Source organism: Excalfactoria chinensis, chromosome 16 (genome assembly GCF_039878825.1).
Source record: "Excalfactoria chinensis isolate bCotChi1 chromosome 16, bCotChi1.hap2, whole genome shotgun sequence".
Taxonomy (NCBI): domain Eukaryota; kingdom Metazoa; phylum Chordata; class Aves; order Galliformes; family Phasianidae; genus Excalfactoria; species Excalfactoria chinensis.
Genome location: NC_092840.1, coordinates 11,622,348 through 11,647,435, shown reverse-complemented (window position 1 = coordinate 11,647,435; position 25,088 = coordinate 11,622,348). Strand labels below are relative to the sequence as shown.

The 25,088-nt window shown below is 36.9% G+C and overlaps 2 protein-coding genes across 3 annotated transcripts in view; one reads left to right on the top strand and one right to left on the bottom strand.

The window, feature by feature from the left end:
- The first annotated feature begins 4 nt into the window (after positions 1–4).
- Positions 5–25,088, top strand: part of PI4KA (phosphatidylinositol 4-kinase alpha) — a 50,596-nt gene continuing 25,512 nt past the window's right edge. The window contains exons 1-19 of one of the 2 annotated variants that reach the window (XM_072350759.1): positions 5–232; positions 1,853–1,969; positions 3,225–3,318; positions 3,983–4,071; positions 4,488–4,560; positions 4,909–5,168; positions 5,541–5,607; positions 6,690–6,838; positions 7,208–7,273; positions 8,250–8,346; positions 8,648–8,839; positions 9,565–9,665; positions 10,113–10,242; positions 10,983–11,112; positions 11,752–11,847; positions 12,334–12,517; positions 13,076–13,179; positions 13,495–13,663; positions 14,590–14,640. In XM_072350759.1, coding sequence (XP_072206860.1) covers positions 20–232; positions 1,853–1,969; positions 3,225–3,318; positions 3,983–4,071; positions 4,488–4,560; positions 4,909–5,168; positions 5,541–5,607; positions 6,690–6,838; positions 7,208–7,273; positions 8,250–8,346; positions 8,648–8,839; positions 9,565–9,665; positions 10,113–10,242; positions 10,983–11,112; positions 11,752–11,847; positions 12,334–12,517; positions 13,076–13,179; positions 13,495–13,663; positions 14,590–14,640 — 2,382 coding nt within the window. In that variant the 5' untranslated portion in view covers positions 5–19. Of the gene's footprint in view, positions 233–1,852; positions 1,970–3,224; positions 3,319–3,982; positions 4,072–4,487; positions 4,561–4,908; positions 5,169–5,540; positions 5,608–6,689; positions 6,839–7,207; positions 7,274–8,249; positions 8,347–8,647; positions 8,840–9,564; positions 9,666–10,112; positions 10,243–10,979; positions 11,113–11,751; positions 11,848–12,333; positions 12,518–13,075; positions 13,180–13,494; positions 13,664–14,589; positions 14,641–25,088 lie in introns of both variants that reach the window. The other variant, XM_072350758.1, reaches the window with a different exon arrangement.
- SERPIND1 (serpin family D member 1) lies at positions 16,186–24,714 on the bottom strand. The gene is made up of 5 exons (XM_072351093.1): positions 24,622–24,714; positions 21,747–22,611; positions 17,779–18,052; positions 17,178–17,322; positions 16,186–16,752 (listed from the first exon to the last, which is right to left on the bottom strand). The coding sequence occupies exons 2-5, from the start codon at positions 22,600–22,602 to the stop codon at positions 16,561–16,563; spliced, it is 1,467 nt and encodes a 488-aa protein (XP_072207194.1). The 5' UTR covers positions 22,603–22,611; positions 24,622–24,714; the 3' UTR covers positions 16,186–16,560.

Genomic DNA, 25,088 nt, shown 5'->3' with positions numbered 1-25,088 from the left:
CGTTGACGTCTCTCGCGCGATGGCGGCCGCGACGGTTGCGGCGGCGGCAGCGGCGGCAGCTACGGCAGCGGCAGCCGCCGCGACCGCCGCCGCGACCACTGCCGGCACCGCGGCTCCTTCGTCGGGCACAGGCCGAGGGAGCGGTGTGGGCACCGCGCGAGGCTTCTACTTCAATACGGTGCTGTCGCTGGCGCGGTCGCTGGCAGTGCAGAGCCCGGCGCCGCTGGAGAAGGTGGGGGCGTGTGACTCGCGGGGGGCTGTCGCGCTGGTGGGAGCTGGGCGCGAGGCGCGTCGCGGGGATGAGGCGCGTGGTGCTGTGAGGGAAAGTCTCCGGCGCTGCCTGTATGGAGGGCTCGTCACTGTACGTGGGGCTGCGGACTGAGCCGGGCTCCGTGGGCGGGCGGGCGGTTGTGCCCACGCTTGAGAGGGCGCTCTCGTGGGCCTGCAGCGGAAGTGCTGTGCTCTGAGGAAACCCGGGCTGGGGTTCGTGGGGCGTCAATGGGCCGGGCCTTGTTGGAGCTGGTCGCGATTGCAGTATTTGGTGAAGTCAGAGTGATGTTACTTGCTGAGATAGACATCCGCGGAACGTAGAACTCAGTAGGAGCGTCTCAGTCTAGGGAGGCTTTCTGCTGTGATCTCTGCTCCGCTTGGAGCTGTGGCCGTGAGGAGACAGCATCACAGGTTGGTGCCTGTGCACAGTGTGGCGCAGCTCTGTGCCAAGAGCTACAGTACGTGGCTGTTCTCGCCCCGGTGCTGCAGTGCTTTTATTTAGTTCTTCTGAAGTCCTGTTGTTGGTCATACGCCTGTAAATCATAAAATCATGGAATCGTTATCGTTGGAAAAGACCTCTAAAACAGTCCAGTTCAACTGTCAGCCCAGCCCCACCATGCCCACTGAGCTGTGCCCCTCAGTGCCGCATCTCCCCAGGGAGGAGATTGAGTCACCGTCCCTGGATGTGTTTAAGAGCCATTTGGATGTGATGCACAGATATACGACTTAGCAGAGAGTTGTTGGAGTTAGGGTACTGTGGTTAGGCTGCGGTTGGATTTGGTGATCTTTGAGGTCTTTTCCAATCTGAGTAATTCTGTGATACTGTTATCTCCACATTTCTTGAATATCCCCAGGGACAATGGCTCCACCACCTCCCTGGGCACTGTTTCTTCATATCCTACTGTTGGCTTTCCATTACCTGTTGTTAATTTTTTTTTTCTTCAGTGTGAGAAACTACAGTAGGAGTTAAATGATATCAGTAAGTGAGCTGTGTAATTATGATGCTTTGAAAAGTTTCTGAAATTCTTTTGAAATACGAAAAGAAGCTGACTCAAGCATTGCAGGAAACTGAAATCAACCCATGTCAAGTAGTTGTAGATTTTCCCAGTATCTACTACTCATTTCTTTTTCTTGGGCCTTAGATGTTTTTATTCACACGCTGATGCTTAAAGGAGGGGAATGTGGCCCAGCTGGGTGTCCTGCAGGAACTGGAAAGAGCACTGTCCCCTTCAATTGCAGGAGCTCTGGATGAGTGCTGAAATCCACAGTCCCCAAGACTGATTCTGTGCTGCGAAAATACTTGCATGTGTATTGGTGCAGCCCTGACTTCTGCTTGGGGTGCTGTGGGACATGGGTGTGATGAGTAGTGCTGGTCCTTAAAAAAAAAAAGAAAGAAAAAAAAAAAAAAAGAAAAAAGAAGACATCTGGGAATTTTCAAAGGTCTGAGTACTGAGTTGTTTTTCTGTTATTGTGTTTTGTTGTTGTTGCTTTGAAAGACGGTTCTAACACTCATTTGTTTGGCTTCTTTGCACTGCTCTGATTTTTTTATTTTATTTTTTTTTGGTTCTCCATCGTTCTTCAGGTACAAAAACTGCTCTGTATGTGTCCAGTGGATTTCCATGGAATTTTTCAGCTTGATGAACGTCGCAGAGATGCTGTGATTGCTCTGGGAATCTTTCTAATTGAATCTGATCTTCAGGTATTTTCTCTGTTAGGCTTCCTCTTCTGAACTTGAGTTGGATGAATTCAAATGCAGTAGTTCAATTAATGAAAATTTGTTCTTATTTATTCTAAAAAGTTGGCATGATAAAAGATCAGAAATAAAAGATGGAGCAGGCAGGAGAGACAAGGAAACAAGAACAGTACTGATGCATATGACAGCAATTGTGGCACTGCCACAGCCAAAAACTGCTGTTATATTTTTTGGTCGTTGCAGATTAAGGAGAGACAGAAAAGATTAATTCATTTTACGTGGGCTTGCAGGTGGTGGTAGACAAAACAGAGGCAGTTGTTTAAAAATTTTATAGGGTAGGTGATGAATTAACCACATAGTGTTGAATTTGAGGTAGTAAAGGAGGGAAGTGACTTCTGAGGGGAAGCATGAGTTGTACTGTCAGGTTTTAATAGCCTCATTATGCCTTAGCATTAGCTAGGATTAAAGGACACTCAGTTTATATGGTTGACTTTGTGTGCAGGCATCCCTGTTGTATCTAAATATGACAAGCTGTTGGTTTTTTTTGTCCTCCAGCACTGTGTGTGGTATTGTTTCTTGAAGTAGAAAGGAAGTATATACTGGCTCCAGGGTCCAAAGTCATTAGACTTCTTCACGCTTTTCAGTTTCACTAGGGTTTGAATTGGCCTGTCTTTCCACCTGTGACTCAGCTTGTACACATAGTAGACTTTTTTTGTAGTGTGAAACTTAAGGCAATTGTATTCATTCCTCTTAGCATTTTTGTAATGTTTTCAAAGCCATGAGTTTTAATTAATCCAGCTCTGTAAGGAAGGAAAATATTATTCTATGATTTGTAGATTTATCTGAGTTGTTAAATGGGTGTTCAGAGTAATTTGTACAAGGCCATAGGGGTGGGTCTCATAGAGTATATAAAGGTTGGCATTTCTAAAAGTCTAACTGCCCTAAAATTATTTTGTGACTTTGCTGTAAATCAGTGCATGAATTGGAGAAAGAATATCCAGAAACTTAATTAATCCCAACTTTTATCAAGAATAAACTTACTAATTTGAGTGAAATGCTTGAGTTTATAGCACTGAATTCATTTGTTTATGTTCCTTTGCCTATGTTGAAATTTGTTTTGCATATTCAAGAAGTGTGTGGAGTAATCGCTAGAAGGAGTTTTGTGTGTGGTTAATGTAATGCTTTCATTCCTTTTAAGTACCTTGGGATGATATTCTTCAGTATTTTGTCTCCATTCTAAATATAATATTTTGCTTTTTAGCACAAAGATAATGTGGTTCCTTACCTCCTTCGGCTTTTAAAGGGACTTCCCAAAGTCCAATGGATAGAAGAAAGCAGTGCACGGAAAGGCAGAGGTGATGTTTGTTGTTGTACTGTGTTATTTTATTATTATTATTTTTGATTATCATTCTCAATAAATAACAGCCAAGAAATATAAATAAGTCTCTTCAGGGTAAGGTATAGAGGGAGGTGAGAGTTGTGATGAGGTTCTCATCTGACAGCCTTAATATTAATTGTTCTTTAGAAACGGAGAGGAAGCTGAACACCTCCCAGCTTTCCTGCTTGACTGTTAAGTGGTAAATTAAATGATAAATTGCATTTTCCAAAGAATTGAATATATCTTAGTGCTAGATTGGGGAAGATTACATAGTAATTAGAGCATGAGAGTGGAACCTGAGGTGTTTATACTTTGCTTTTGTTAGATACTGATACTTAATTTTTTGCTCCCTTATTGTCTCTTAGAATTAATATAAGAATAAGTCTGTTTCATGAGAGATATTAAATTTGTTTTTTATATGTATTTGAAAACCTGGAGAAGTTTTTATGAATTAAAGGTATTATTTAAATACTTCATGCTGAAATTATGGTGGCTGGAATATACTATAATTTTGTTTGTACTGTATCTGAAATGTGCCTCAGAACTGTATGACATGAGAGTTATTTGCATCATCTTTATTATGTTTGCTCTTACCATGCTCTCTCTAACGGTACTCAAGTGTTTGATATGTTACTTTGTAGGCTTGCTTCCAGTTGCAGAAAACTTCAGCTTCTGCTTGGTAACGTTGTTATCAGATGTTGCTTACAGGGATGCCTCTCTCAGAGAGCAGGTAGAATTTAAATTTGTATTGGCATTTATCCTGTTGCTTTACTTTGCTTGAGTTAGTTAACCCTCAGGTTACGTAGTAGATATTCCTAAGCTTGTTTCTTACTTTTGGATTCCAAGAATGACAGTCATTGAGTGCAGAGTTTTAGCATTCAAGTTTTGGTACTGAGACCAGGACTGCTGTAGTTTTAGTTTTTCGTTTGTGCCAGTTAGCTGAAGACTTTACAAAGGAAGATCTGTAAACTGAGTGAGAGCAATATATTTCCAGTCATGCAATGTTGCAAAATCTTGCTTACAGAGATACACACGTTTCTAAGTTAATAAACAAGTTTCACATGTGGTGCAATTATATCAGATAGGATGATAATATCAAATTAATTATCAAAATGTGTTCTTATATGTTTGTTTTGATTGCTTTAGATTTTGGATGCAGTTCTACAAGTAATGCAGTTTCTGCTGGGAATGTGTCAGACTCCGCAAATGCATGATAAAGGTACTGTTAAAATGTGTCTTAATACCGTTTCTTTATCTGAACTCCTGTTCTCCGAAGTTCTTGCATTTTCTAATTATGAAGATTGCTCTTCGGATGTGAGCAATTCTTTCTGAGTTCTCTTAGCACACACTTACTCTGTTTCTGTCTGTTAAATATGGCAGCTAGTTAAATTAATTTATCTTCCATGTCTTTTCCTCTGCTTCCACAAATAAATCTTTGTGAAGCACATTGAGCTGAAACAATTTAATCAACTGATAGCAAAACTTTGGAGAGGTAGCTTAAAGTTGCTCCTAATACTGTTGTCTTTTTTCTTTTTTCTTTTTTTTTTTTTTTTTTTCTTCCCTACAGAATATTTATGCAAGTATGCAGTGCCCTGCCTGATAGGAATTTCTCGAGCCTTTGGCCGCTACAGCAATTCAGAGGAGGCTCTCCTTTCAAAACTTTTTCCAAAAATTCCCCCAAATTCCCTGAAAGTTCCAGAAGAGCTTGAAGGAATTCGACGACGGTCCTTTAATGATTTCAGATCCATTCTTCCCAGTTCTCTACTCATGGTTTGCCAAGAAGGAACACTGAAGAGAAAGGCTAGTAGTGTGTCTAGCATCACACAGGTTTGTATAACTTACTGTGTTTTGGAACTGATTCTGTGAAGGTGTCCATGATCTTGGTGGAATTATGATAGCTTTAGACCTGGTTAAGAGAATTTTCTCTTAAAGCAGTGTTTTACCACATTCCAGTGATCTTTATTTTGGTTCCATGACTAAGCTTCAAAATAATTAGCATCAATTAAACTAACAACTGTACTAATGTTCATGTGGAACAGTTGGCAAATTCTGTTCCTCTTGTGCTGAGCCTGCATGTGCTCTCATCAGTTTTACTTGCAGCTGAGAGTGCTTGTTGTAAGGGGAAACTTACTATGAGAACTTTGTGTCTGGAAGACTTCTCAGTGGTTGTTAAAGTTTGACTTTTGTGTGGCATTTCAGGTTAGTCCTGAACGTGGAATTCCCCCACCTAGCTCTCCTGGAGGATCTACAATTAATTACTTTGAAGGTAGATTATTTTGCAAATCAACAGTGTGTGATTTATTTATTTATTTACAGAAAGTTGAAAACGAAAATCTTTCTGATTTTATTCTCTGCCTTCTAGAATTCTTTCAGAAATTCTCAGGGACGTGTCTGTTAGGGTTCAGAAAAATTGTGGAGTAAGAAAACAGTCATTCTATGATTTCCAGGCTTAGTTGTTTCTGGCAGACTTTTGAGAGGCATGATTTCCTGATGCTAGGCAGTGCCTTGCACTGCAAAGCTTAATTCAACTATACAAAAAATATTTCTGGAGATTATACTGAGTAAATTTCAGAAACAAACCTTAATACTCTACTAAACAAACAAATTGTGGACTAGTGTCTGGAATTTTGAGACCTCTGTGTCGACTATCTAAGTCTAAAGCAACTCTGCTTGAAGTAAACTTGATAGAGGTCACTGTTTAAGACCTAGCAATTTGCTAAAGTTAAAAATGATGATAATAAAAAAAACACTGAAGTTGATTTTTAACCATTGGATTATGGTACAGTTCTAGCTTTGAGGTTTTTATATTGTGACATGCAGGGCTTGTCTAGGACTTCTAGTAAACCAAGATTTGGACAAGTTCAGTAGCAAACTAGTTCTGTACCTGAGTGCTTTAGTGTCTTGTGGCTTTTGTCTGTCAGTTTGAGGTTTTTAAGTTTGTGCATTCTATATTTTTAGTTCATTTCTTCCATGTTAAATTTCCACTTTATATTTCCATTTGTAGTGGCATCTGTCTTCCTTCATTAAATCACTGGTGTGCAGGATAGTTCAAATATAATTCCTAAGTGACCAAATAAGAAAAAAAAACCTGTTTACATTCTATCTATCCTGTTGAAGGTTCACAGTTGGGCTCTAGGTTCTCTGTGTTTTCAATGTGGCTTTTTTTTGGTGATTTTCTTGTTGTTGTTGTTTGTTTTTTGTTGTTTTGAATTGAGCCTCCAAGTAGTTTGCAAGTTAGTGTCTGTACATGTGTTGCAAAATAACTCTTTTTAATGGTGATTCAGCATTGCCATTAAACAAAACTTGTATTTCCTTCATCTCCCTAAACTTTTTTAATTTTCTGATCAGGTTCTTATCTTCCTGATGGTAGTGCACTGGATCCTGATTATTACTTCACTACCATCAGCTCCAGTTTTTCAGTTTCTCCTCTCTTTAATGGCATTAACAATAAAGAATTTAACATCCCGTTGGAGATGCTTCGTCAGCTCTTGAATATGGTATGTGCCTAAACACTATGCAGGGATTATAGATATCCTTATTAGAGAAATATGCAGTTTAAGTTTTAGAATTGTAAACAAAAAATCTGCACTTATCTTCCAAGCCTTTTGTAGTCTTATTTTTATGGCATTTAACATCATAACATTCCTATATAAGTAATGTTCCTAAAAAGTGCAAGGGCTACTGGTTCCAGCTGCTTCGCACATCAGCTATTTTGCAGTAGAGCACACAGGCCAAAATATGGTAATTTTTGTTGCAACTGAAAATTCTTTAATTTCATCTGATGCTTTGCAGTTGTGATGGGTGTTTCTTTGCATGAGAAAAACCTTATCATCTTATAAATAGGAAGTTTTTTTCCTGCTCTGCAGGTAAAACAGATCGTTGAGGATTCTCTGCTGAAGACCTTAGATGCAGTTGTAGCTGAAGTTGCAGAGGTATGTTTTTAAGTCCCCTTCTAATGATTAGTATGCTTCATTTTTGTCTTAATAGTTAATTCTTGGAAATCATTTAAAAAATATAAGAAATACCTTGCCTTTGCAAAAGGCTAGTTTCCTGGCTCATTTATTCTTTCATTTTTTTTTACTTCTACCCTTGGATTGTGTAAAACTGGGGAAAAATATTTTTCACAATCATAAAAGGAAGTAGTTGCTCTCTTACAAATGAAGTACTGAGCTACTTGAGCTCTTTTATCTTTCTAAATTACATTAGTTTACCAGGCTGTTTTCCTCTATTTTCTTTTCTCATGGTGATAGAATGTGAATTTTTCTGATGGCATTTTAGTTCTCCCTCCCCTTATTCTACTCTGGAAATCGTAACTGCTTTCTGTTATAAGAAGTGTAATAGTGTTACGCTTCTTTGACCTATACTGTTAGAGGTGGCATGTTTGTTTTTGTAGGTCTGTGACTAATTGTTTCCCCCCCCCCTCCCCTTCCCCCAGTGTTTTCTGGGATTAGGTCTGTTTCACTGGAGGTGTAAAGCTGAATTGGAAGAAGTGTGCGTTCAGTTTTGTGAGAATGTGTTTGCTGTTCTCTCCAGCATTCCCTTGAGTGCTGCTGTATTTAGATTTAGGCCAAAGTGGAGACAGCTTCTGTTTCTCCCTTCTCATTAAAATGATAGATATGATTTTTATTATCTATTATTACTAAAAAGAGAGAAAGAACGTGCATGTTGTCTTCAAGTCAAAAGACTGAATCTTATTTAGTACGCTGAGTTCATTTAATGCACTTAGTAGTTGTACTTATTCTTCTGTTAAATATAGCAAGGACAAAAAGCTTGAGAGGTTACTTTTGTTACATTTTGAATGTTTATGTTGCAGAGGAAGACCATTGTGGCTTGAATGTGAAGATTTATTTATCTTATGTAAAATAATTCATTTTTATTTTCTGATAGCATGTTTCTTCTCTTTTGCAGATGGGCACTAATACAGATCTCTATTATAAAACGTTCGGTGATTCTCTTTATCTTGCTCAGTTCAAAATGCTGAGAGACACCTTATATTACATGAAAGGTACAGAATATGTGTATTTTTTGTAATTTGGGATGTGCTTTGAAATGTTTCTGTTTCTTTGCATCCTAGGTGCTAGGGAAGTACAGGAAAAAACTTTGTGTACGACTGAAATGATTAATCGATAGCATTTCAATTGTCTGATTACTAGTGTACTTTACATAAAAGATATACTTCATAGCAGAGAATAAACTTCATGAAATAATTTCAATCATAACATGGCAATGAATTTTATTTGTGCTGTCTTTCTAATACAGTGGATCCCTTTCTACTATGCTGATGCTATCTCCTTTTATTTCTTTAGACCTTCCAAACTCATTTGTGAAGGAAGTCCATGATTTTGTGCTAGAACAATTCAACAGCAGCCAATCAGAACTTCAGAAAATCCTTCATGATGTTGATCGACTGCACAATGAACTGAGTCCCCTAAAACTGCGCTGTCAGGCTAATGCTGCCTGTGTGGATCTCATGGTGTGGGCTGTGAAAGATGAGCAAGGTGAAAAATGCTCTCCTGTCTCTGGAATGTCTGTCTTCTTTATGTTATTTTTAACTTGTAAAATATTTATAAACTCTGATGTCGGAGAAATATGAAATAAATTTGAGCAGAATACTCTTCGTTTTTAGAATTCAAGAGTCAGACTTCCATCAATAAATTGTTAATTAGATGACCAGATATTTAGACATCTCTGTACATAAATAAAATCAGAAGCTTCTGATTAGCTCATTTAGAAGGGTCATTATAATTGTTGCTGTTTATTTTTAGTTTGTTTTCAGTTATTGCTTTTAGAGTCTTAAAAGTTTCTCCAACTGAAAATGTTTCTTCTTCATTGCGGTGGATATTGGGAAGCTCCTTAATGTTTCTAGTTTTCTTTCTTGTTGTATAATTCTTATGTATTCTCTAAATGCGTGTGATTTTTTTATTTTTTTTTTAATCCTTGTAATGCTTACTTTCTGTCAAATATGAAGTATGCTCAAGATAATTTCAAGTACTGTCATTCTCTCAGCCACAGCATTTGGAGGGGCTAGTTAGTGCAGATACTTAAATTCCTAAACATTTTTGCAGAAAAAAAGTGCTAAATATCTTTAAGAAATTGTAGTATGAGGAGTGTGAAGCTGATAAATTCTCTGTGGTTTTAGACATTTCAACAAGCATTGGGTTATGTGTGGCCTAGTAACAAGACTAAGAAACTTACTGATTTCTGTTGAATTTTTGGTATTAAGGTGCAGAAAATCTGTGCATCAAGTTATCAGAGAAGCTGCAGTCAAAAACTTCCAGCAAAGTCATCATTGCTCATTTACCACTGCTAATTTGCTGTTTGCAGGTCTGTCCTTACTGTATTTTTTATTTTTGGGGGTGTGCAGGGATTACAAGTTGCTTGAAAGCGTTTTACATCTGCTGTTTGTGTTACTTTTCATTGTGTCTTTCATTTAGGTTTCAGAGGTCTGGTTGTAGAAACTACATCTGCAGCAGAGAAATGCATTCAAAATGTTCTTAGCTCTACTTAATCTTGAAGAATAATATTGAGTGTTTTGAACTGGTATTTTGTTTCTGAAATAGTATTATAATCTGTTACATAAACTGGGTTGAGTGAATTACTGATCCTTGAGGTCCCTCCCAGCTCAAGCCATTCTACGAAACATCTAGGTCTTCCTCTAAAAATTGAATACTTTGGAACTATCTTTTCCTGTGTTGTGCTGATGTTGCAAGTTTACAGCTGAAATAAAAACCCATGCTGCTATATTCAAATAATTTCACTTTTTTGTTTTAGGGTCTAGGTCGTTTATGTGAGAGGTTCCCTGTTGTGGTTCATTCTGTCAACCCATCTTTGAGAGACTTTCTTGTGATACCTTCCCCAGTGCTTGTGAAACTTTACAAGTATCATAGCCAATATCACACAGGTAATTGGATGGGGTGGGGAGGGAAAGGCTGTGTTAGAAGGGATATGCTAGTTATTATTTTTCAACTTTATGGCTTATTGAGGCTTTTAGATGTTCTGCGATGATGCATCTACAGGGGGAAAATAGAGATGAATTACTGATTTATTTTTAAAAAGTGGCTAGCAGTATAGTGTTCCATTTTTGTTCCGTGATTTTGGGTTGCCATGGAAAATATTGTTTTCCTGGTTTGGCAGCCATGTGGAATCTTGTTGCTCTAGACTTGAAAGACATTAAAGTGGTATTAAAATTATCAAGGAAACTTTTGCCTGATGACCAACACTGAGCAGGTTTTTCTGTGCGGTGTTGGTGAAAGACAATGAGTAGATACGATTTGTGGATTCAACACATTAGGAGATATTTGATGGCATGTTTATTGTTGTTTTTCAATTGTAATATCAAGTTATTATTTCGCAAAAGAAAGTGTACAATATAAATTACTTGGTAATGCAAAAGTGCTATTGTAATGCAAAAGCAGAACAAGTAAAATGAGAACTGAAGGTGAGTAAATTTAGGAATAATTAAATACAGTGATAACTTGCTGAGGTAGTGAACGCAGCTTCAAATTTCTTCAGCTGAACTTTGAACTGTCAGGTAGCCTGCTTTACACTTGCTAGATGCAACTCTGTCTGTGTGTTCATGTCTCAGGAGATGGGGGAAGGATGTTTTGGGTAGTGCTGATTTCTGTGCTGTGTTTGTAGTAGGTGCTAATGACATCAAGATTAGCGTAACCAGTGAGCATTCGGAGTCCACTCTAAATGTGATGCCTGGCAAGAAAAGCCAGCCATCCATGTATGAACAGCTTCGTGACATTGCCATAGATAATATCTGCAGGTAAGAAGTGTGTGATAACAGAAGAGACTTACGCCATTTGGAATGTGTTTTCTCTTTCCCTAGCAGGAAAAGTACTGGGACCATCTAGAAGGCACTGCACAGCGTTATAAAGAAGCATTGCCCTCTTCTGTTATGACCTTGTTTTTCTTTAGACAATCCCTTGATTCTGCATGTGTCCTAAATTCAAAATGGTCACTTAGTTTCATTGTTTTGCTTCCCAGTATGGAAATCATGCTGTTCACATCTTGATGCTCAGCCAGGTTTTTGTTTCCTCCGATGATTTTTATTCTCTTCTAGACAGCTTCACAGAGCTGTCGGGAAGACATAAAGTTGGTGATCAGAGACAAGGATTTAAGGGCGCTAAGCAAATCTAACCGATTCTAAATTTATCTTTTACGTGTTCCCATCTTTGTTGCTGGATAAAACAGTAGCAGAAGTTCCACCTTTTTTTTTTTTTTTTTTTTTTTTTTTTTTTTAAATATATCTGTAGTATTTCTGAACAGTTTGTTCTTAGACTTCAGTATAGACTCTTCTTCCTTATTCCTGGTGCTCATGTACAGTTGTACAAACTGAAATATTTGTGAGTTTTTTGGTTTTTTTCCTCTACCTGGTGTATCATGTTCTCTGTTTTTATTCCAGATGCTTGAAAGCTGGCTTGACTATAGATTCAGTGATTGTTGAAGCCTTTCTTGCCAGTTTGTCTAACCGACTGTACATCTCACAAGAGAGTGATAAGTAAGCTGTTAGTTATAAAGCCAGTTATTCCTTCACTTAACCAGCCTGAAACTTATTCTAAGATGTAAGTTCTGGCAGCATTATCTTAGAATTGAATGTCTGAGATGAGTGAGGGTAAGTCCTACAGCAGCTGGGCAAACCATCTTGTCTTAATGCTTTGCATGTCACATACCTCCTTTACTGTTTCTAGAGCAGTTTACAAACAGGTTCTTGTGTATTGCATTTATAAGTTCTGGTTCCTGAGTTTTTTTTGTTTGTTTGTTTTTTGTTTGTTTTGTTTTGTTTTAAACTTGCATGTGTATGTCTCTAATGCTAAATGCTGAGGGTAGGAGGGTGTGTAGAGGGCAACAGTAAAGTTTAATGATGCTTATATTTAGTATACCAGTTGTTTCTTATATGGAATGTACCCTGCTTTGAGGGCTTATTGACTGCTGGACAACTGCATATGTGACTGGGTGTGGTTTTCTTTTGTTTGTCTTATAACAGGGAAGCTCATTTGATTCCTGACCACACAATTCGTGCTCTTGGGCACATTGCAGTGGCACTGAGGGACACACCAAAAATGATGGAACCCATCCTACAGATCTTACAGCAGAAGTTCTGCCAGCCACCTTCTAATCTTGATGTACTTATCATTGACCAGCTGGGTTGCTTGGTCATCACTGGAAATGTAAGGAAAGAACTGGTCAAAAGAGTTCTGGTTTATAATCTTTTTCCTTTAGTTTCCTTTAGAAACTGCATCTGCAAGAATTGTTTTGAAAGGTTTTCTTAATTCATGCATGCTTCTGCAGTCCTGGTCTCAGAGACATCACAAAAGAAAAGCTAAATAACAATGTGTAAGACTGCTGTGTCTGTAAACAAGATTAGTCCCTACAGAAGATTCTGAAAGTTTAGAAAATGAATTCCATGTTTTTAGAAGTTAGGTAGTTTCTAAACTTGGTCTGCATCCCCAGCAGGTACACTTTATCGTTTTTCATATCAGTGGTTAGCTTTTGAAGTCTTGTAAGTATGTACCTATAAAGCAATTAAGTGAACATTCAAGCAGTGAAAATCACTAATGAAAATAGTTCAACTGTGTGTTCTTTAGAAGCTGAAGCTATTGCTCAGGTTACAAGTATGTGCTTGAAGAACTTTTGTAATGCTTAAAATGTACTTTACAGGGTCATTCATCATAGCTGAGGGGTAGTATTCAATAAGCTCTAATTAGTATTTTTGTTTTGTCTTATAGCAATATATATATCAGGAGGTGTGGAATCTGTTCCAGCAAATCAGTGTTAAAGCAAGTTCAGTTGTTTACTCTGCCACAAAAGATTATAAGGATCATGGATACAGGTAAGACTTAGTTGTGTCCCTTAAATGAATGCTAATACTATGTGGAATATTGTTTTCCCTTTCCAAAAACTCAGCCCTCTTCTGTTTTTTGTCTGTAGTCATATCTGCTAAAAGAAAGTAATTTCTTCTTGGCCGTGACAAAACAACAATGCATCATTCACAGACAAAGCTGACAAATGATTTTTCATTTAAATAGTGGCTATAGTGGTTTTAATAAAAGAATTACTGGTCAGCATTACTAGGAAAGGACTGAAGTTAGAGAAGTCTGTATTGAGAGGTTGCTTGTTCATAATTTCTTTTTTCTTTTTTTCTCAGACACTGTTCCTTAGCAGTCATTAATGCCCTAGCTAACATCGCTGCTAACATTCAAGGAGAGCACCTTGTGGATGAACTGCTGATGAACTTGCTGGAACTGTTCGTTCAGCTTGGGCTAGAAGGAAAGAGGGCTAGTGAGAGAGCAAGTGAAAAAGGACCAGCACTGAAAGTAAGATAATTGTTCATGTTTTTGGTTTGCTTGGTTTTTTTTCAGTTTCATACAGTAAAACCACATTTTTACATACGCACTTCATAAAATCACATGTCCTTAAACATAAGAATGTATTTTTGTCCTGGAATTAGGGCACAGATCTGGCATGTCTTCCAAACACCTGGTTAGTCTGAATATTGTATCTGAGATAAAGCAGTGGTAATTCCTACTGTACAGCTGTTCCTGAGTTTGTGTGAGCCTTGGTATGACTGTCTGAAATGTTCAGCTGTCAGAGGCAGAACTCCAAAGAGAAACTGGGAAGGAATACTGATCTCTGAATACCTCTTACTGTGTCTCAAAATGTAGCAGAACTCTGCTCCTGATTTTAGCAGTGCCATAGGATCATAGAAAATCTCAGGTTGGAAGGGACATGGAGAGGTCCAGAGCTGGGAGAAGGAAGCTCTGTCTGCTGTAAGTGAAGGTCAGGATTGAGACTGCCTAAAGAACCTGAAGGTGCACAAGCCCATGGGATTCAATTACATCCATCCACAAGTTCTGAGGGAAGTGGTGGATGAAGTTGCCAAGCCCCCCTCTGTATCAGAAAAGAGGTGATATCAATGAATATTTTCCATTTTAGCCCAAGGCATAATATCTAATTTTGATGTTTAGAAGACTGTTCTGGAAGGGGAAACGTTTCCTTCAGGAGGCTGCCTGGAGAATCTTGTTGAAAAGGATTCTGGCTCTCTGCCCAGTGTTGTGGATTTCAAAGGTGTTCTCTTGGCCATCTTACGCACATCCAGCTGATAGGTTCAGGGTTGTAATTGGCAGTGTATGTTTTCATTTGCGTAGGCAATTGGACTGCTTGATGCTTGAAATGTCATCTAGCAAGTATTCAAAGTATTTTTGCAGAGGTTTTTGGTAATAATTTCCTTCTTCTTTTCTAGGCTTCCAGTAGCGCAGGGAATCTTGGTGTGCTTATTCCTGTTATTGCTGTGGTAAGTACCCAGTTGGGTAATTGAATAATTTTTCTCACTTATATCGAGTATCAGTAGTGTTGCAAAGGCAAATGGTTTGATTAACAGCTAGTGAACTAGTGTACAGGTATCCAGTGTGCAGCAGTATAGTTAATAATTTAACTGTGAATTAAAAAAAACCAAAACACTAAACATGAATTTAGAAAGAATTTGTGGGCTGAATAATACCACTAAATAATACCATGTTTGTTTAACTCTGTGTAACGTTAGGTGTGCAGTGTAATAAATAGCATTTACCTAAATAAAAAGTGCCTAGAGAAAAAGTGAAGACCGAAAATTATAAATAAATCCTAGTTTGACAGTGCTGCAAATTCTGCTTCTTAAAAAAAAAAAAAAAAAAAAAAAAGTAGGGGAGGAAGTGTTATCAATTATCCTGTCTATCCCGAAACTGTAATTGGCCATCATGTTGATAGAAGTTTAGGATTCTGGTGGCCATTCCGGGCTCACATCTTCTGTTCATCTGTTTCTTGTTGCATCTAAATGTTTTTTTTGTTGTTGTTTGCTTGTTTATTTGTTTTTTTTAATGAGGTGCAACTTCTAATCCGTCCAAAAACTAGTGTGTGAACTTAATAGGTTCCTAACAAAAAGTTTATGCCCAAGCTGCCCTAAATTAGTATTGATTACATTGAACCTTACTACATTTCTTGCATCAGTTTCCAACATAGCCAAATCCTAGATTTGCAGAAATGAATTTGTAAGTGTCTCGGGTCACTTACTACAATACAGTTTTAAGTCTGCTTAGTTTTTGAATGAAGTAGCAGATCTTCTGTTGAGATGTATAGTCTAGTGGGTAGTATTTTTGACTAATCAGTTAAGCGATTGATAGTGTCATCACTGATTATAGTGCAAGATAATTCCTTGTATAATGGAGGCAAAAAAAGAAAGTTTTTTGTTAGAGACTTAATGTAAGAGTTATGGAACTAGTTTTCCTTCACATTTTTATTGATGTATTTTTTTTTTCTGAAAAACTGAATTTCCAGTGAAAACTGCTTTATCCTTAACTAATGTGACCTTTAAATAGAGTCAGTGCCAGAATATGTAGCAAGAGTTAATGGTTACATTATGGTTGTTGAAGCAAATATTTGACTTTCTTGCACAATGTATGAAGAACATGAGTTTTGAGCAGTAGCTGATTTGCTTTTATGCTTGACATCTTTCCCTTGAATAATTCTGGTTACTTAGGTTGCAAAGACAAAAGGAAAAAGATCAGATCTTCTAGCTCATTTAATCTGTGATACGCTGATTATACTTGGGATGTGAATATTTATTCTTTTTAATATAAGTAAACAAGATGAAATGTTTACATAAATTATAATGATTTGTGTAGTGAAACTTTAGTGCGAAGAAGTATGTTCCCAGTATTGCCTTTTGAATAAGCACAGTGTAAGCTAGAAATAGAAACATCTGGGATTTTAGTTAGATATTAATTTCTTTGGCTATTTTGTTAAAAATGACTTTATGTATGGGGTATGCATGAGAGACATAAATTTCTAATGCCAGTCAGGTACGTAGGATTTTCTTATTTGTATTTATTATGAATAGGTACTCCAACAATAAAACTTAGATCTGAACTTCAAGAATCCAGATAGTCTTCGTATTTTATTGATTACATTTTATAGAGTGAAATAAGTAAAACACAGAGTAAGTTACTTTGAGATATTTCTTAATATACTGGTATTGATACATTGCACTAACACTGCAGTCAAATCATCTGCTATCGAGTCCATTCACATAGAACTACTTATACATACTTGATATAATACCAGTGGCTTTTGCATTATCTAGTATGACAAGAAAATTGCCTTTCGTGATACTTCTGTGATATTTTAATGCATAATTATACAGCCTGTGTATGAAAGCACATTGGTGGTGGTCTCTGCTTTAAGGCTTGGCAGGGTTGACAACTCTACCCATGAATAGAAGGCAACTGGTACGATGTTCATAGATCAGAAACAAAAAGGGACGGTCAACAATAAAGCGAATCTGAGTAGAAAGAGGCATGAATCCAACGTTGGTTATTGCTCCAGCTTCTGTGCCTTCCTCATTCACAGTTATTGTGCCTTGATGATTGAACTGTGAAAAATGAAATAAAAAAGGAGGATCTCATTATACACAAATGATGTGCTCAGAGCCTTCTCCCTCCCAGCAAAGCCATGTCCTGCTCGTGGCTGCTTTGTAATATCCCTACTGGTAGCTCCTGTGGGGCAGCAATCGTTTGGGCTTGGCTTCTGAGTAGCCCTGTTGCTGACTGACCTATCAATCAAAACACTTTCAGTAAGTTTGACATCTAATTAAACATATTTATCTTAAGGTTAAAAAAAAAAAAAAAAAAAGCAAGGACATACAGAGAATCCCACAACCCCCACTATGTCTTCTAAGAAAGACTATATGAAATAATATTTTAGATTATTAAACTGTGAATTATTACTATGGTGCTTTGTTTTCAGATGCTATCGCTTAATCAGAAAGGAGGTGAAGGCAAGGAGAGGTATAAATACTCTGTCAATGGAGACTTTCTCTTCTGAAACACCACAGTAGTTGCCATTTTCACTGAACAGCTCTTCTATTCCCATGGATCTCAGAAAATCAATCAAGTTGTAGTTTTTCTCGAGCTTGAATTTAGGCAGAACTACTTCTCTGGTTCTAGTAAAAATAAAAACAAAAAACACAAAAGGTTGTTGAGAAGATGCATTTTTGCATAATTTCTTTGCTATGTATTTGTTTTAAAAAGTAGGGCACAAATAATACAAGAACTTGTACCATGCTTTTACTATTACAAATTAGGTATTAATAATTTTTAAGTTTTGTCCTTTAAAATTAATTAACATACTGTTAGTTTGTCAACATGACATGATGCTTTACTTTGGTTGTGCACATAGTATATAGGCTTTGGGCATTGTGATGTGTGATTGAATGTGCTTATAATGAACTGTGAAATTTTCTGGTGTTCGTAGCTGGCAATTTGTTACACCTGCGAAAGTTGTATTAAGCTTAAGCTGAATGCTTTAAGTATGTTATCTAATATGCTGCCTGCTTTCCCTCGTCAATATGACCAGGAATATGCTAAGACTTTAGCAAAACTTATTTTTCCGCAGATACCTGTTTGTCATGCTCTTCTGCCATTTTTCCACCACCTGAGGGGTTATTTGCTTTTCTAGGGCTTTCATGCCAGAGAGCTTGTGTGGGAGTACAATCAGCATACTGATGTTTCCCACAAATGGGAGCTGGATCACACCACAGTCCAGCTCAGGGTCTGCAGCAGCTAGGAAGTTCCCTTTAGTCTGCATCATAGGAACTCTTATTGTTTGCTTTTCATTCAGTCGAAAACTTCTCTTGGTTGTCATTTCCACTGGAAACTTGTTCTCCCACGTTCCTGGTAATGCAGAGGAGAGATAAACAACAAAAAAAGCAAATGTTCTTATTTAGAAAAATATTTCCAGAGTAACAGTATACATTATACTTTCATTCTTGTGAATTTGGACTTGCTATAGGTGAATGTTAATTTTAATTAAGCAAGAATGAGAACACAAGTTTTAAAGCAACTTTAAGATTTGTCTTTAAAATTTCCAGCTTAATATTCATCTGATCTTAATGTTCTGAATTACAGAGGTAAAACATAGACTGGGAATGTGAAAGGGCTTTGTGTGTCCTTCTTTTCTATCAGGAATATAGGAAAAAATTAAAAGATATAAACAGATGTAAACCACTTGACATTGCGTCAGCCATGTTATTAATGCAGCAAGCTATGTAATAGCTGTTTTCATTTTGCACAGTATTTCAAAGATATTATGCTGAAGGCATTATCTTGACTTAATCAGTCCAAGCCAATGAATGTATCGTCTTAAGACATTCTGAACAGTTTGGAAGTTTACTAGTTAATTGTATGATCCAGTTTGATTTGATTTCAGCATGCTTTTGGTCATCTAATTTATTCCAAAATAATGCAATTCAACACATTTTACAACTGAGAAAATGATTCACACCCTAATGGTGTAGATTCATTTGGTATCCAAAATATTTATTGATTGTTATTTTAAAAAACAAAACGAAGAAAAACAGAGAAACAAAACCAAAACCAACCAGACACACAAAATAAAAAAAGCCAGTGCTTTTTAAAGCGATGCTACCTTTATTCTCTTTAGAGCTGTAGCTCTGATAAGAGCATTCTTAAAAGACAGACAAAGCTAGAATTTTGTAGTGGAGATACGGCTACTTGTACTTCCTGTTGAAGTTTTGGATTTTAGGTTGTCGTTGGCAAGCAAATATATGGGGAGTATGACTGCAACTGTGTGTATAGACTACAAACTTAACTTTAACCTTTCAAAGCAGAGGTAAATGATTCTGAGCCCCTTAATTTGACTTTTAAGTTGACTGTGTGGTAACAAAAAGCCTTGAGCACAACTTTCATTCTGATGTTGTCTTGATGTGTTAGGAGCAGTCAAAGTGATCATCAGACTGTAGTTATTCTAAAGAGAAGGGAATATAAAATGGATTATGGTATTCCCAAATAAATTGCCTCAGTTGTCAGGAGAAAGCATCGTCTGGATTTCTTTAGGGAGCAGAATTCACAGGCATGGGACTAGGTAATGACTCCAAGCCATTATGGGTTATGGGAGCTTCAACAGCCCTGTTGTTTCCTAAGGGATGGGAGTGGTCTATCAGCTCTTCCTAGTAAAAGAGGGGAGTTGAAAACTTTCTCTTGGATTAACATTGGTGAGTGCGTTTGTCTTGGTATAACATACTATTTCTCCAACAGGAAGCATGTAGTCTGGGTTTAGCAGAAACCAGTTGGCACTGTGCCAACTTTATTGGATGGAAGATGTTTTGGATTCCATCTGGGTGATAGAACCAATCAGTTGTCTTCACTAGTAGGGTTTTTTTGTTGGTTGTTTTTTTTTTTTTTCTTGTATCCATGACTAGAAGCAATTTTGAACCTGTTAAAATTTTTCAGTCATCAGAAGCTGCTGTTGTCTACCATGGCTAAAATAACTGTCACCTACTTGATAGGAGGAGTAGAGAATAGGTCTCAGATGTATGCTGGATACCTACCCAAGATAAAACTTTTTTCTTACTAAGACTGAATAGCTTCCAATTAATTCTTGATGGATTTTGCATAGGAGAAACTTAAGACTTCTTGGTATCTGGAGCTATACTGTTGCTCAGTGACTCTTGTATTGAGCCTCTCTGTATACATGAGAATATGCAAAGGTTTCTTGGCTTTGAAGGCTAAACACAGCTTGTTTGCAGTGACATAAACAGCGTAAATGTTGTACTTTCAAAGATGGGGACAAAATGTAGTGATTTCTCAAAGGACTAGTAAACAGACTGGGTACAAAAGGAGCAGAACCTGCTTTTGAAAAGTTATTTCACTTGAAACAGAATTACCAGGAGACTGTTACTGTAAAATAAAACATCTCAATATGGAATTGATTGTTTTTTGTTTTATGAGTTAGAAATCACAATCTTCAGCAGCAGATACAGTGGTAACACATACTAACAGGACTCCTCAGAAGAAAGGAAAAAAAAAAAAAGCAGAGGCAGAGGTCTTTTTGATATTGATCGCTCAAGAGTTCCAGTGTTAAAGCTATTTAATTTTTGTTGTCTTTGTTTTTTGAGATAGTGCAAGTGCTTAATGATTTCACAGTACACATTTAAAATGTCTTGTTTTAAAATACGACCACAACATGAAAAATAATGCATCTGTTTTACATTGTGTAATCCTTTTTTTTTTTTTTTTTTTTTAATTTTATTTTTTTCCTGGGTAGTTTAATGGATAGCAGATCTACACTTTTGTTATGACAAGACATTATCATCAGATACGTATTTAAGGATACAAATATTTTTTTTCTGATGGTATTTTGAAATAGGGGTTATTTGGATTTTATGCTCATTGACAGCTTCAGGTCTTTTAAAGAGGAAAAGCAACATTATTCAAGGTAATTAATGCCTTGCAAGCAAGTGAAAAAGGTTCCTTGTGTAAAGCTGGAGGAACACTGTTGGAAAATCAAATGCTGGGAATACAGATTGAAGAGATACTTTAAGTATGTGTTTTCAGGAAGCAGGGACATAATGAGAAAAAGGAAACTCCTTTATGGAAAGCAGTATGTTGTACTCAAAAACCCTGCTATCAGCTTGTGGTAATGTCTCTTTCCCTCCTGATGCATTACTTTACTTGTATCTGATTTCATCTTACACAGTCAGTAACAGGTTTTGACTTTTTCCTCAGTTCCTCTTTTGCTTGCACCTCCTGTCTTTTTTATGCTCATTTAAGAAGTATATTATATAGTATATAATATCGTATTGTATATATAATAAAGTAAAAATAGTGAACTTTCAACCTGAGGCAAATAGCCAAAGTTGAAAATCTCACCACAGACTGTAAACTGAAGTGTAAAGAAATTGAAAATAAGAATTAATATTAAAGATAATATTATGTATATATTTTTATTTCTTATTGTTCAGTATATAATGGAACATAGAGCATATAGGAGCTCGTGGCAGCAGACAGGGCATGCTGAATTTCTGAAACACTCCAAAACGTGAATGTGTTCTTTTTTAATTTCAGAAGAATGTTTTGATTATGTCTTCAGCCCTCTGAATAGACTCACTGACAAGGATCACACTCTGATCACATAAAAATATGTACTTTAAGCTAGAAGGTCTTTGTAGTTGTTCCTTTGAATCCTTAATACTTCAGGAATGCTAAATGCTTTAACTGAAATCAGCCACTGCAGTTTCAGTGAAGTCAGTAACCTGAAGTACGACTGAATCTATTAACTTGCACATAAAGTACATCCTCACTACACAAGACTCCTACAGAATTCATGCTTTCTGAGGCTACTCTGCATACATATGTTTTGTAGTCTTACTTTTAGACTATATGCATTTGTCTATTATAAGTTCTTGTTGTCCTACTACAATATGTGCTAATTTCAGGGCATAACTAAAACACTAATGTGCTACAGAAACATGCAAACTAGGGGGTTAATAATAGTGTTTTTGTGGAGAGAATCAGTTGTCTACTTTGAGCTATAGAGTCTATTTAAGTTTAGTTTGGGATTGCTTACCTTTGAAGTAAAGACAGTTAAGAATCATCATAAGTGTTGTGGGATTTACATTCACAAGAGCTTCCTTTATTAATCCTTTGGTCAGCTTCAAGATGCGTTGATTGGTTTTGGTTATGAAGTTAGGATCTGAAAAATCAGCTGGTTGGGCATCAGCAAAGTAGTATGTTTTCATATTGTTTCTGAAATCATTAAGAATAGAAAAGTCCTTTCGAATATAAAGATCATTGACGGATCTCAGAGTATAACCAAAATTGCGCCTGAAGAGCCGGTGAGTGAGTTTCCGAAAGAGATTATGTACAGTCATGAGCTCGTATTTGGTGCTAGCGTTAATGAAGTCTTCAAAGCCAAGAACAGATAATACTTCCTGCTGAGTTTGACCCTTCAGACCCAGGGAAATCATAGCCATTGCAGTGGAAATACCAACAGGAGCCATGAGAATATTGTCTGAGGAGTTGGCTTTGTCCGTTACACTCCGATAAAGGTTGAAGCCAAAGTTTGCATTGAGGATATTAAGACGCTGGATTCTGGTTTTGCCTTGGAAAAGTTCCAGAATATTTCCTTGCTGAACTTCAGAAACTATGTGTGGAACAGCATCTATAATGTCACTGTAGTCATCTTCACCCAATATCTTGTCAAGATCTAGATAATCTTCCTCCTCCTCCTCTTCAGGAATCAAGTCATTGGTGATAGTGTTTTCTCTGTGGAACTCCAGTGGTAGGTCTGGCATTTCATAGGTTCCATTTTCATGTGTATGTGCATCTTTGAGACTTTCAAAATGGTCACTGAAATCCTTGATTCCACAAAACGTGGAGGTTATGATGACTGCCAAGGCAAGCAAATGAAATAGGAACTTCATTCTGAAAACCTGGAAGACAACAAAGTTGGAAGAAAGAGGGTAATTGAATTTTAATTGTCTGTTTCTGTTCCATAATTTTAGGTCTTCAGTGGATTCTGTCAAGTCACAAAGTCTGCAGTTACTTTATTCAACAGCATTTATCTGTCTTAGGTAGATAGATAAACCTGTTTTAGTGGTGACCATTCTTGCATACATAATGTCTCCATCCTGTTAGATAATTGGTTGAACTCCTCCTGCTTAAGTGGTGGTTGACATATTCCAGTGATGACAAATTCATTACCTGAAATACACTGATGAATTTATGTGTAAAATACAATTGTTTAAAATGTTTAGTGACTGTGTTACTAAAACTACAAGTTGAAGAGAAGTTGAAAGATCTGAGCTTGGTGGGAGGAGGGACTGGGGATCCACTGAGGGAGCTCACCGGAAGGCTCAGATGCATTGAAGAATTTGAAGATCAGAAATTAGGAAGCTAAAATAAATAAGAGAATTTTTGGAACAGTGCTGCTGAAATTTGATGAAAAAAAAAAAAAAAAAAAAGGAAGTTTGGCCTGTAGTAACAAACTTAGACATTTATCTGCACTATGCTATTAATGGGACTGCAGCGTGTGAAGTGTTTAAATATTCTGGCCTGTTTGTTGTCTTCTGTGTTACTCCATGGGTGTGCTCACTTTTTACAGCTGTGTACATCTGTCTGCCTCTTCTGTTTGGATTCTTGAATCTGCTTCTTATTTAGTTTCTACTTTTATGCAGCACTGCACAATATGCAGTGTTGTTTGTTTTCTTCATTATGTGAAATCCTCTAAGTTCATGTTTGTAACTGTTCCTCCAGTCTTAGTGTTACCCTGATGATAGATTTCTAACTTCACTTACTGTACATATTTAATATACATATATTAATATTCAATATACATATATATTATATAATAATATTTAACATATATATTTACTTCTGTATATTTAAGCAGAACCTGCTTTTTTTTTTTTTTTTTCCTAAAAAGGAGCTTGGTCTCTTCATTGTCTCTGGGTAGTGCGTTGCTGTTTGGTTGTTTTTGTTTTTTGTCACAACTTCAAAATCAAGAACTAATGTTAGATACATAATTTGGATTTAATGTCACCCTTACTCATCTGACAAGAAGTAGGTCTGAGAGACTTTTAACCATCAGTGATCTTAAAAAAGTATGAAAAAGTTTAATAAAAGACCAATATACGAGCATTCAATAACTGTGTCAGGTGACACTGTAAAATGGGTGTCTGAATGCCAGGGTCTTGATTTTTTGACAGTACTTCTTCAGAAAATTATTTGGTGACTTTAGAAAATCAATTTCAGTTCATAGCACTTGTTTGAGTAAAAGAAAAAAAAACACAAAGATTTATTATGTAGGAAAAAATGTTGAATGTGATGCAAATAAAATTTCACTTAGAGGTTGATTAAAGTGTTTTGCAAATTAGCAAATAGACCAAGGAGATGTAGAATTAAAATGCACAGATGCACAAATTCACAAATTTGTAAACCATTGTTTGCAGCACTTTTCAGGCTCATAACAGGACTGAAGTAAGCTACATCTTAATTTTCTGAACTCTCCCCTCAAAGTATTTAGCTTGAAATCTTTATTTAAAAAAAAAAAAAAAAAAAAAAATCACTAAAAGGTGCATTTTGAAAGATTTACATTGTGATTAAGGGACTTGAGTCAGGAGCAATCATTTCTTCGTAAATTCATCTTTCTTTCTTTTTTTATTTCCCTACCCCCAGAAAAGAAAAAAAGGTGATTTTCTTTCTTTTTTTTTTTTTTTTTTCCTCTCTCGACTGGCATTCTCTGTCCAGTAACCACTGAAAAATATCGTCTGCTTTTGCCGTACAAGAATTTGCTGTCAGTACTGTTCCTAACTTTAAATTCTCACCTTCAGTAAAGTTTAATCAGTGCTCATCTCCACCTACGCAAACAAAGCATTCCTGTACTATGCAATATACTTGTGTCGGATCTACCTAAAATAACTGAAGATATGAATGAGGCTTACCTTTAAGTCACAGTGTGGAAAAGATGTGTTGAATAGCTCAAGTGAGGGGAATGGCAAGTTTTAAATCTGAACTTTGATGCTAGTTTTTTGTGTATCTCCCAAAGTAAACATTCTCTAAACCAAACACTGCTAAACTTACTTCGTCAGCCAAAATCCCTCCCTTGCCTAGTGATCTCTGCTGGATTGCTTGGTTTGTTGTTTGTTGAACTACTTTTATGGCTTTGCAGGTACTTGCTCATGTTTGAGGAAAATCTTTGAGCAAAAATCGGTGTGTATGTAAAGTTTCACAGTCAAGTATGCACATAAACTTGGCTGTTTAAGACTAGCAGAAACCGTGTCACCACTGTTTTGTGCTGAGATGAGGTTATGTTACTATTTGTATGTCACTTCAAATGTGGTTGAGGCTACTGGGTCTGTGAGGCTGGCTACTTCTGTCAGTGTGCGACTGCTGCAGACATTTGCTGTCA

Bases quoted from the DNA above. Each gene is read 5' to 3' on its own strand.
- SERPIND1 (XM_072351093.1), bottom strand. From the start codon at position 22,602: ATGAAGTTCCTATTTCATTTGCTTGCCTTGGCAGTCATCATAACCTCC. The intron at 18,053-21,746 runs GTAAGCAATCCC...CTGCATTACCAG, and splicing joins TAACTGTCTTTACTTCAAAG to GAACGTGGGAGAACAAGTTT. The intron at 16,753-17,177 runs GTATTTATACCT...CATTTTTCACAG, and splicing joins AGAAAGTCTCCATTGACAGA to TTCAATCATCAAGGCACAAT.